This window comes from Pagrus pagrus (genome assembly GCF_965226575.1).
Source record: "Pagrus pagrus genome assembly, chromosome: 4".
Lineage (NCBI taxonomy): Eukaryota > Metazoa > Chordata > Actinopteri > Spariformes > Sparidae > Pagrus > Pagrus pagrus.
The window spans coordinates 21,099,327-21,112,561 of record NC_140188.1 but is presented as its reverse complement, the minus strand read 5'-3'; the positions used below and the strand labels follow the sequence as shown (position 1 = coordinate 21,112,561).

Genomic DNA, 13,235 nt, shown 5'->3' with positions numbered 1-13,235 from the left:
TAGATTTTCTTTTTACCTTTTCTTCTATGGCTCCCACAATTCTATGTGACTTGCCTTATTGATGATTATTTTTCATTTATTTTCTACTTTATCTGCAAGAATTTTCACAAGGTTTCATTTTTCTTGGTCAGGAAGAGCTGATTTCATTCAATGCAGTGCACAAACAGTAATTGACCTATCCAAAGTCCAGCTCGCCTTAGTTAATGCTGCTAGTGCGGACAAGCTTGACAAGAAAAAAAAAATGGCAACACCAGTTCTGTTTAGTTGGCTGCAGCAGTGTTTATTAAAGGGACTCGGGCAATATAGGTTCCACGAGCCGTCAGCAAAGACTGCATTACGTGATGGAAGGATATATTCACGATGTCAATTTTTATGAGCACGACAAAAAAATTGGGAACTGAGGCCAAGTCATTAGTCTCTCTACCAAAATGTGGTCTTTGGTGAAGGTGTTCATGTTGAGCTGACGGTGTGGTGTACAGCCTACATTCGACGAAGTCTGTCTTCTCGACAGTCAGGGTATCATGGTACAGGTAAACGTCCCCTAGCAACATCTTTTAACTATCTTGTTTTTCTTTTCTTTTTGCCTAGCAAATAGCACATGTACTGTAAGTTTACCAGGACACGGAAAAGTTAACTGAGGTTCATCCAGGCGGCAAGCTTGCTCAGCTGTTACTAGAGCGCAAAGCAAGAATGGGCAGGTCAATTAGCATGGTAGGCTCTCAGTGGGCAGATAGATATGACCTGCTGGTGTGGATGTCTGCCGTAAATGAGAGGCAGATTAGTGAAGGTGAAGGGACAATTGCATGGTTGAAGCATGGTGTCAAACATGTGAAATGGCCCATGACAAACAGGGGAGTTTTTTTACACTGTGTGCATGTGTTAGCGAGGGTGTGGGTGTGTGTGTCAAATGGTGAAAATGGCTGCGAGGATCTGGTCTGGTAGGGTGCCATTGGACTGGCGAGACAGTGGCTTTGCTCATGAAATGACAGGAAGACAGAGAAAGGACTGTGTGTGTGTGTGTGTGTGGTTGTGTAAGTGCAAAGAAAGTGAGATTTCTTACCTTTACATGAAAAGAAAGGGAGCTGTTAGGACTACATGAGTGAAGAAGGTGTCAAATTTAGATTTCTCTCTCTCTTATGACTCATATTTCCAAAATAAAAGAATTGGATTGTTGAATCTGTACATGTGGCAGCTTACGCACAAAGGTTTTTACTGTGCTACTGTTACATAAGTCTGTACAAACGTGCACATAACCAATAATCACCCAGTGCTTTTATCACATCTGTTAATATCTGCAACCACCCCGAGGCTTCTCAAGGTTCTCATTAAGGGCACATGCGCAAAGACAAGAAATAACTCACACACTTGCATGCACAAGCATACAAAAGTACATGAACAACACATTAAGTGCTCACGCACAGACACACACACACACACACACACATACACATGCCCGTCACATCTGACAGTCTTTGAAGTTGTCAAAGTGTTTTCCCTTTCTCTCTCATGATGTTTTATCTTTTTGTTTCCCCCTTCATCTGTGACACACTTGTATCTGTCAGTCACCCCGGTAACAAAGACACGTTGTTACCGCAGCTCATTTAAAAGCATGTTGTCTGGTAGGACGGGTTCTCTTTCAGAGAAAAACACATTGATCTATGGACAATGAGATATAAATGAGACTCTGTGAAAAGTTCTGGGCTGCATTATTTGCTGCGTGGAAAGAGCTGAGCATTTTGATATTCCGATGTATTACTTAGAAGACCTCTGAAATCATTTGAAGATCATGCTTGTCGGAGGATTGTATTGGGGCTTTTTGCATACTGTGGATTTATGCTATAGCCTGACCCATGCTGGATTTTTGTAGCTGATAATGATATATCAAACAATATTACTTTTTAAAAGAAGATCATTTTCGTTCTTTGTTTTTTTTTTTTACTTCTAAAATAGGTTTACATGCTTAAGTGCTCAATAAACACATCCGTTTTCTCATACTGTATTCTCCCTCTGTCTGAAACACTCTATTTTAGCTCCTGTCTCTTTCAGGCCCGCCCTCTCGAAAACCCAGTCTGCTCTGATTGGTCAGCTCGCACATGCCCGACCCAGCATCACTGACAACAACAGAGCAGCTGTGCTAAATCAATTCTCACGTGCCAAACTAGTCGCCAGGCATATATTTTACAAATGTGTGGCATGGTGACGTAGTGTGATGTCACAAAGTCACTGAATTAAAGGCGGGACGACTGACGAGACGTTTTAGGAGCGATGTTTTCCTTTGGAGAGAGGAGCTTCTGTCAGTGCCAACTTTGACTTTTTTAACTTTTAAAATCTTTTACATGCAGAAGAATCTATATAACACTCTGACAGAAAGGGAAAAAAATATATGTGATACAGTAGGTCTCCTTTAATGTTGACCATATGCATGTTGTCCCTTAATGTGTATGTCCCTGTATATGAAAACATAAACATATATTTCTTTTTTGTTAACTAACTTATTACACACACTCCCTCTCACAACTGAGGCGGGTCATTTTTTTGTTACAGGCCACAGACTGCACTGGTCGGACATATATTCAGCATGAAATGAGTATTAGACCCGAAACAATCCACTGACTCATGCAGAAAGAAACATTTCTCTTTTTAATAAAAGTTTGAGCAAAACACACCCAAGCATACCTGTAAATAGATGTGAGATCCTCTTGATGTCTAAGAAGAAAGCCAGATTTCATTGCTCTGTGGTGTTGTCTGTCAAGGTAGTTAGTTTAATAGAAATTTTTTGACAGAAAAGAAAATGTGTAAAAACACTTATTCACAACAACAATGTCTGATGATGATCATGTCATAGGGCATTCGTAATCAAGCTTCTCTCTTCAGCAAGATAATAGATGCAATATAGTTTTAATCATAATTCATAAAACCAGACACCATGAGAATGAATTTGGAAGGACATGTAAAACAACCCGATTGTTTCAGTGTTCTCTCTTCCCTCCGATTTCTATCAAAGCCTGTGCTGTGACTTCAGCATGAATCCAGGAAGAATGCCTGGTCAGATCACTCGCTAAATTAATCCTGCTGGCACTCGTGGGTGGCTGGCTTTGTTTTCGAAGTCAAAACGGAGAACCTTTCCTTTCAGAATCATATATTACCTGGAGACAGGCGCCGGAATGAATCATCACAAATCTAAACTTTTTGGACACAATCACAGACACACACCCGCTTCCACCACACAGCAGTAAACCCCCCTGTACATTGCTGCCCATGGAGTGGCGATTACAGTGGAAATCAATTTGAGATGCCCACGGCTAAATTGATATCATTACGTTTACTGCAGGTTAAATAATGGATGACTGTATCATTATACGGGAAGTAATGGGACGAGGCAAAGCACAGGTAGACAGCTCGCGGCAGGTGAGAGCTATAATTAGAGTCTAGTTACTGGCACACCCACCCATACACATACAGATTCATGCGTGTGTGCAACACAGGTGTCCACTCACGCTGAAATACGGCGATGGCACTAAATGCGCTTAAAAATTTAAGCTGCACTTATTAATACCACTTCATTGTTCCTAAGTTGTTGACGGGTGTCTGCAGGGAATTAATCACAGCGTCGTGCATCTCTTGAGTCAAAGCATTTCCAATTATCAAAAGCCGCCTTCTTGAGATGCCGCACATGTTTCCTCCACTAGCCATTAGTTCGTGTTGTTTATAATTTCATGGTAAACACCTGTTCACTCATTTTGCGCAGCAGTCTGTCGCCCGCTGATGCATCTGTGTGATGAATCCAGGGCCAGAACAATTTCATAAAATTGTCCACTCCGCAGGTGATATGTTGTGGACACAGATGAGGTTATTACTTTCCTCCGATATTAAATGGATAATGTGCCAATGCCTGAGCGCCAAATCATGTTGAACAAGACTAGAATGTATGAAAATGTATTTAGCGCAGCATGCTGGTTTTGTTTCTTGATAATTTTCAACTTTTAGTTTGGTGTTAACTGATCTTTTGGATAAAGAAGAACAGCATTACATGGCATTTTAAATCATTCCTCCCGAGAAGCTGTTAACTGTGAATGGTAAGTCATAATTACAACATTAATGTTAACTATGTATTAGCTGAAACTAACATTCATTTATTGTCATTATCCCCCAAAAGTAATATTGCCACTTGAAAGTGTACTTAAAGCTGCTCTGAGGATAGTTTGTGAACAAACAAGACCTGTTTGCATTCATTATTACTCACTTAAACTCAGTGTGTGAATCCAGGTCCAAATTTGTAAGAAAGTTTATTTTTGAGGCTCTTTTCTAACTTGTCAAACACGGACGCTTTGGGATTACGGTCGACCCAACCTACCATTGGGGATGAGACCAAAAATGCAATATGTACACACCTAAAACATTTATGATCCTGTACAGTTTATGTTAATATTTATTTGCATTCTTTTTCTTATTCTCCAGAATTATGTTAAACCACTGACAGGACTGTGTTTCGCATCACCCGCCTGCACGTATTGTACGTGCACATGCATTTGAGTCTTCATGCATGCATGAAACAAACAAAACAGAGACCCACTCACTGTACATAAGGAGCTCCGGGGTATTGAAACACAAAACAGTTAGCTTCAAAAGTTATTTATTGCAAAAAACATCAAGTCATGTTAATCATTACAAAATCATTCCTGCCGACACACACTGTGATGCAATGTTAATTAAGGTTTAACAGTACAGCAGTACCAAAAAAACCCAGTTTCAAAGAGGTGGTGACATGCAACAAAAATACAACATTTACAGGTAAGCTCATCAATAAGTCGAGGAGAACAATAAGGTGATTACATGCTCAAAAAACATTGTATTTATTTTACATCATAATTAATAGCAATGGCTCATTATGTACAGGTGTTTAAATTATTCAACCAACAAAACACAAAAGCTGTCCTCTTGCTGATCAGGTGTTCTTCCATGTCAGGGTGAAATTCTGATCTGCACGAACAGATTTTGGAGTAGCATCGATAATCAGCTCCTATAGACACAGGAAGAAAGAAAGATGTAGTTTGTTTAAATGTGCACCATCATTGTAAAAACCAGACGTCGCCTGTATTTTTTTTTTAAAATATCTTTAATATCTCCAGTCAACAAATATGAAATTACAACCTACACATCACCAAGACCTTGCTATGTTTTCTTTACAATTGTTATCATAATTAACTTACAGTGTTTTTTTCCTTTCTTTTCTTTTAATAGAGTTTTGTATAGCTGTGGTTATTGTCAGTTGATTAGTTGGCAGATTGCTCTGTTCATTCTGTCTCTCTCTAACTGCCCTTTTTATATTTGCTTTAATATGTATATAGTGCTTCTATAAATTAGTTTACATTGTATATATTATACGTTATGGTTTCTTGACTTTCCCTGTCACACCTGTTACTTCTATTACCTGATCTGATTTGATGCCGTTGTAAAGGTTATATGCAGATAATGTATGTTTTAAAACATGCACAAAATGGAGTTTTTAAATGAAAAACTAATAATAATAGATCATCTGAGTTTACGGTATTTTGTCTATACAGGCAACATATCCTTAGATTGGCAACTGAGGTGAAATGGTGCCTGTAGGTCTGAAGGTCAGTGTGAATAAGGAGTTTGCAGCTTATCCAAAATTATAGCCTGCTCATGTTAATGGTTGATTTTTCTGTCAGAGCTGGAGAGTAAAGTTGTGAAGTTACATTGCGCATTCGTGCAGATAAATGTATGTTTTGTTTCGTAATATTTGTGTAGCGATAGATCACACAGGTAATGGCATTGGAAAGATGCAGCTCGGATTTTTTTTCTCTTTGAAAGGTATTTAAAGGATTCAAGTCGTTGACAGGTGAATTGTATTGTATTATATTCCCATAGACTTGTGGCTCGCCCATGTCTCTACTCGACCTCTCACCCAGTGCATTTTGCACAAGCTCAGCTTTTTGTCACTTCTTGTCCTTGTACAGTAGAGTACACTCCTCCGGCTCTGCTCTGTGCCTTCTATCCGATTTAAAAGGAAAATAATCACATTTTATTCCTGTCATATAAACGGCATGGGTCCCCAGTAAAGTTAAACAAGCCCGGGCTTATACATGTGACGAGATATTGTATGTGACAGTATAAAGCGGCCTATATAGGTTCAGAATAAAAAGACAGAAACAGCTCTCCCACCTCACTGTATTTAAATGACACAGTGCCAGCTGCTTACTGCTTCTCTCAAGTTGTTACCCTATCAGACAATACTTAAGGAGATGAATGGATTGTCTCGTGCTGAGAAACCACTTATTACCATGCGCATACTGTGTCATCCTCACTCCCTCCCTCTCTCCTTCCTCTCTGTCCTTCTTCCTTCCCCCTGCCCATCTCTCATTCTCCCCGTTTTATCTCCCTCACCTCTCCTTTCCTCTCTCCATCTGTTTCCTGTGATGCATACTCTCTCCGTCTCTCTCCACCGTGCTCTGTCCTTCTTTCCCTCCTTTCCAAAGATGGACTGTTCCTCTGTCTTTTCATTATTCTCTACCCATCCTTGCATCGCCAACACACACACACAGCCACTCTCAAAGTCCCTCTGTCATTCTGACTTTCTTCATCTGCAATTCTCGCCGTCTCCTCTCGCTTCTCGCTGTCCGTCTTCTCCAAGAACAGTATAAATCAAAGGCTTCCGGGCTTTTTCACCTACGATTATTTATGGAGCTGCTGTAGCTATCATTTTCATGCCCCCGATAAGTGCACTGAGTACAGTACACAACCTCGACAGGAATATTTTATCACAGGCCAAATGAGGAGAGGTGAACAACAACACGTGCTATCTTCTTAAACTTGGCCTCGGCTTTTGTTTTTCTTCTGCTTCACACTATTGTAGTGGTGAACCTCCAGATCACCCATCATCCCCCTCAAACACCTACACCCTCCCTGCTCTCTCCGTCCACATGATCTACATCCTTCTCCTTTACAGTTTCTCCTTGTATGACCTAAACTCTTCTTTCCAACACGGTCACGGTAATTCTAAGTGCTGTATCGCAGGCAGCTGGACGTGTTTCAGTTTCTTGAAGACGTTTCACCTCTAAGCCAAGAGGCTGTAACTGCAGAGGAGTTACAGGGTTATAAACTCTGTGTGGGAGTGTCCTTAGTCGTTAAGGACACGTGTGAGCTCTGAGTTTCCTTAATAAAAGTCCTAAAAAGCTAAAAGTCCTTGCTAAAATTACTCGGTTTCGACAGAAGTTTCAAAGTTGTCCCTCAGTGGTCTCTCACTAAGGTATCTGTGTTTTGCAGAAATTTACAACGCCAACATTTTATTCTGGCGACTGGGCTGGGAATTTTCCTTGATGTTTATTTCCACAGTGGCCACTGGGAATGAATCATCGTGTATCAAGCGCTGTAACAGGCCTTATGTTTTGGCTTTGTGTTTCGCATTTCCTCCTGATTCTCCATCACATTTCCTTCCGCTCAACCACTGGAGCAGATGATGGACAGAGCGAGAGGAAGAAGTGGCAATCATTTTACATGAGCAGTTTTAAAATCGCCGTCCCGAGTCAAGTCTTCAGCTCTGTGTTCATTACAAAACAACAGTGTCAGAGGGGAATGCAGAGTTGATTACAGCTATTAGATGACAAAGTGCAGCACAGCAGGGGTTGGGCTGTGAACCTGTGTTTTTTCCGTTGTTGTCGTAGTGACAGTTTTTGACTGGCAGGGAAATTCTCAGTCATGTTGAAAGCTGGGGTGTGTTTATGAATTGTGTGCATGCAATGATGAAAGAAGCTCACTGAGCTACACGCAAAGCAAACTATTAAATGCAGTGACACTGATTGTATGCATGTTAGACAGTGATTAATATGTTTCTTTTGAGGTTATTAGAGCAGAAATTTAGCTGAGTGCATTTGTGGGATGCAGCCGAATGTGTATGCTTGTATACACATCAGCTAATATTGCTCCATTACCGTCCAAGTTTCTCATTCCCGCTAGCAGATGCCTCCGTCTGGTATTTATGTTCTCAATGATCAGTGAACAAGACTTAGCAGAAGAAAAAATATGTTGGTATTGAATTACAATGTCTACTGTTGATTTTAGGCAAATGCTGTGAAGCAGTGCACTGTGAACTGCAAACTGGAAACATTTTTCATTTTTCACCAGGATTAAATGTTAGCAGTTAACATTTCTGCAACCACAGATACATCCATGTGTACGTGTCATAGGCTGTGTACCAAATTGTATCTGTAGGGATCCTTTTGTCAGCATGGACGAATACTTCGAATAACAATCCGAGCCTGTCAGTGTCAGAACAAGCACTTAAAGTGGACGCATATTCAAGGTCAGCGGTTTACATTGCAGCCCGTTTTGCAGTGGTCTTCCATCCTCCCTGTAAGTTTCTAGTCATAAATAATCCAACGTGTAGTAAACCAATTGTAACTTGTAATTTAATACATATACATATAAACATATCCTGACTAATGAAAATCCAAAAACTCCTCTGACCTGAGTGTCAAGGTTGTGCTGCGGGATCAGTATATGTGCAGTGTCACTTGCGTCTGTTAGGGTCACCCGTGTGATCCTAACAGTGCCTGCGCCCCAAACCTTCACCACACCCAGGATCAACCGGTCAGCAGCCAGCAGGCCGTTGTGGGTGACCTTACTGGTCAGTGTTTTCTGGAAGTGAAAGTGTTGAGAGACGAGAGGGTGAAACAAAGAGACAAAGAGGGTTATTAGAAATGCAATACAGAAAATATCATGTACTTGATTCATATGAAGTAATATCCCCTTTATTCTGTGCTTCATCTTTGTGCTGGGGGAGATTTAGTGTTTGAGTCACTGAATCATTAGTTTTATATCAGACATACTATAATTTTACTCTATGCTTTGCTTTTAGGCCCTGTAAAAAAAAAACTGGGGAAGACCAAATTCTCCTTGCTTTGAAGAAACGGTCCCATCATAGAGACCCAACACTTAAATGGAGCTACAGGGACACACACAAACACACACACACGCACATCTACATTCAGATAGCCATCCAAAATGGCATACGATCTGCTAATCTGCCAGGCAGCAGTGGCCTCATTGCCCAACTTATCCTCATCTTCTCACATCTGCCTGCTCACACATACACCCGCCAGCACGCGCACGCACACACACAAGTACACAACAAACACACACACACACTTGCGCTCTCTTTCTCCCCCTTTGGCTGTCAGACAGTGTGCCTGTTTTATCGCTGTGTGAAATTGCTTTGGAATGAGCCTGATGGTAGGCAGAGGACAGCCACAGATGTTTGGCCGTGGTCGCTGTATGTGGGTATGTGTGTACTGTAGATGTGTGCATATATGGATGTGTATGCGTGTATGTTCGTGATTAAACGAGTGCTCGTTAATGTCTGTGTGTGATTGTGTGCCTTTGCTTGGCTAAGAAGCAAATAGGGCTGGGTTAGTCCCATTAGTCCCAGTGATTAGGGAGTGTCTGTCATGTCGGACTCAAAGTGTGATCAAGCTGTGGCCTGGTAAACACTCACTTCTTGCTGAACTAAGACTTACACACATGCAACACCAACTCTTAGGGCAATATTTCTGAGCATGTTTAATGTGAGCAAGGGTGCAAACGGGCACAATTTTATATTTTGCTGTCCGCCGTTATATACATCTGTTCTCTTTGAGTGATTGGACACATACAGGCGCATGTGCCAAGGTCAGCGGGGTGACACAGCTGAGGTTGTTGTGATTGGGTTGCACAGTGCAATTTTGGCACCCACTTTGGCTTCAAATTGCACACTAATTTCTGCTGCTCAGTCAAATGCAATCACCCGGAACAACATTTGTGGTTTTAACTGGAAGAATTTTTGATGCACCTTAGTATCTATGCATTTAGTTTGAGCCCTTGTCATGTCTTAATACTCATGAATTAAATGAGATCTACACACCTATTACAGGGGCAATATCTGAGAAATTGACATCATGATGTTCTGCTTTTGCTGTTTGTCAAAGCACTTTGTTAACTCTGTTTTTATATTATATTATAATTTATCATTATGTACTGTGTTGCAGAGATAACTTCTGAAGTTAGCATGCTAACCAGCTTGCCACAGCCCATCCCGGTCTACAGCTCATGTGCTAGCAGTGTAAACACTAACACAGCTCCCAGTCTGAACCGCTAGCTGCACGCTTAACTGAGCTAATTAGCTAACAGCAGCTACAGATAGCAGCAGTAAGCTGTGACTCTGGATATTTGCTGCCTCCTATTTATCGAGTATGAATTTTGACTGGTAGCCAATTTTTACGTATTGCACCTTTAAACAAAGAGATTGTAGACAGAGCACATGAAATTGTCGCTGCATGCTGGAAAGATGTTCAATCTACTGGAGGGCCTCAGGGAATCATTTTACATTATTGGATGTTGGATTACATTTTTCGGTAATCGCCCATTAATCCAGCCAGAACAGAGTCTGCTTTAATCACACTGAAAGTTGTACTTTGATACACATTCAAATTTATTCTAGGTGAAGAGGCATGTTCAGCTGACATGAGTGGGCTTTTTTTGGTTATTTTCTTGTCATTTTGGAATCAGCGTTTGTGCTTTTGCCAACTCAAGCCACAAAATTGCTCTTTGTGCTTGTGTTTGTGATAAGAGGCTGTCTGAGCAGGCAGAAATGTGGGTGCAATTTCGTGCCAAAACAAGTACCAGAAACGCACTGCGATCTGCATAAACACCACCACAGCTGCTCCACTCCAACCACCTCGGCCCGAGCATGTGCTTTTTTGGAGCTGTGAAAATACTAAACAGGTGTGTGCTCAACAAAAGCCTTGCATCTGATGAGAATGACATTTTGGCTTCATTTGGGCTGTCGGCCCAAAAATAAAAGGTTCTCGACTCTTTCTGTTACACCCGGCACGTCTAATTTTAGTATAAAAGTCTCCAAATGAAGTCTGCAACACATATGCTACAGTATCCTGTTCCACCTCACTAAAATGACTAAAATTGTAAAATAACCATAATGTCACCATGACATGCACAGGACTGATAAATAGTATGCTAAAAGCAAGAGGAGAACAGGACAATAAAATTGCAGTCTACTCATAAAAAAGCATCTGCCATGTGTTTGTCTCTGTGACATCCTCCCTGTGAAAGCTTTTATATATTGTAGTTAAAGTTAAATGAAAATAAATACAATTATAAAATGTTTATATAATGATAAAAGTGCCTATTTTAAGCAAGTCGAAAACGTGCCAGCATTTGCATGTTTGACACATGCGTCAAGTTTTTAAAGCGAGAACTTTGTCGCAGTTAAAAGGGGTAAAAGCGACATTCAAATCACCGCCCCAGAGTTGGACATGATTTGCTGCGCTAATGGTTTCCAACAGTTGGCCTTTGACATCCGCCCACCACAGCCCTGTTGCATGTTAACGCATAGGCTTATTCTCCAGTCTAGCTGCATTAATAACAAAAATGACGATAGAGGGAGGGGGGAAGAGATGTGACATGTAGTTGGCCCTTGAACTCACCGATTGTGCTGAGAAGGAGGTCAGTAGATATTCTTCTTTCTTGACTGTGTCTGAGGAGAGAAAATAAGAGCGAATTACACACAGAGCGAGAAATGGAGACAATGCGAGGACAGAGAAAATAGGTGTGTGACAGAAGGGCAGAGAGACTGTATGAATAAGTCAGTCATTCATGTTGACGAGTGGAGTGAGTTCATATTCTTCTGTCTAACTGACTGGGTGGACAAATAAACACCTGATAAAGTGAATAAATGAATGAGTCATGTAGTTAAACCCGCTAGTTGAGTAACTGGATGAGTTCATATCAGTGGTGAAGAAGAATTTAAATCTTTTATAACTTCAGTTACTAGTTACTTCGCAGGTTACATGCTGCATCAGAGCCAAAGTAGTCCATTTTTACGTTTAATTCATAATTTTATTGGCAGTCTGATAAAAAAATACCATTATGATAATAAGTCGACCCATAGTATAGTACTGTACACATATGTAAATATATGTAATTATTTACTTGTACTTTTGATACTTAAGTACACTGAATATCAGATACTATATTCACATGGATGACTTTCACTTTCACCAGTGTACATTTTATCACAGTATCTTTACTTTTACTCAAGTATGACTTTTGGTTTCAGAGCCCAAAGTGACATCTTTATAATGCTTGTTTCCACCAACAGTCACAATTATTTAAAGATAAATTGAAATAATTAAAGTAATTAAAAAGGAAAACAGCAAATCCTCACACTTGTGAAGATGAAACAATGAGATATTTTTGATTGAAAGATGACTTGGTTGATTTTTTGTTACTAGGGTTAAGCAACTTCTCTGCTGACAAGGTATCCGGTGCAGAACATATTATCCGAGTAAAAATTGTCATTATCTGAACTCATTCGGTAGTTTATTAATTCAAGTTTATAAAATGATTGTTCTGTAAATGTTTCTCTCCCTCTTGTGATTAACAATAAACGTTTCAAAGCTTGATTCTGAGAGTCTGAGACTGAAAAAGTTTTCAAATCAATAATAAATAGAACTTCTGATCATGTCAATTTAGGCTTAAATTAACAACTTCCAGCTTGTTCCACCCACTCCCAGTTGAAGCAACCGCTCATTCCGAGTACAGATATAGATAATGGCGTACCTGCTCATCCTCAATAGATAGTCAGTCCAGTTATTGACTATCATTTCAGCTGTACTTGTGCGCAGAGTACAGCTTTTGCACACCTGAAATTTGACAGATACGTAGGAGAAGACCAAGGGCTGACAACATCAGGAAAAAAAACTCCCGCACGCGGTCCACTTCACTTGCAAATAAGTTTAACGACAACATTTCGGTACTCGGACCGTCATTAGGTCCTCTGGTATCACTTATTTGCAAGTGAAGTGGACAGTGTGCGGGAGTTTTTTTTTTCCAGCTGTACTTGTACAAAAATGCGTAGTGACTCAAGCTGTCAAATTAAATGCAGCGGAGTAAAACGTACAACGTTTTCCTCTGAAATGTGCTGGAGAGGTAGAAAGCGGCACACTCAAGTAAAAGTACCTCAAATTTGTTCAAAATTCAAATCTGAGTACTAAGTTCCATTCTACCGCTGGTCGATATGGTGCAGCAGTGACTCATTAATGGGCTCATCCGCACATTGATTCATCTCATATTATTACCTCGACTTATTACCGGTTGATTAGGTGAGCGGATAATGTTATTGAACGCAGGCCCGGTTGAATGAACGAGGGAATAACTGATGA

The 13,235-nt window shown here is 40.5% G+C and overlaps 1 protein-coding gene across 1 annotated transcript in view; it reads right to left on the bottom strand.

Moving 5' to 3' along the window:
* Positions 1–4,689: 4,689 nt before the first annotated feature.
* si (sucrase-isomaltase) overlaps positions 4,690–13,235 on the bottom strand; it is a 77,175-nt gene continuing 68,629 nt past the window's right edge. Inside the window, exons 45-47 of the mRNA XM_084351353.1 lie at positions 11,499–11,548; positions 8,488–8,658; positions 4,690–5,020 (exon numbers count right to left, since the gene is read on the bottom strand). Of these exons, the coding sequence (XP_084207479.1) occupies positions 4,946–5,020; positions 8,488–8,658; positions 11,499–11,548 (296 nt within the window). The 3' untranslated portion in view covers positions 4,690–4,945. The remainder of the gene's footprint in view (positions 5,021–8,487; positions 8,659–11,498; positions 11,549–13,235) is intronic.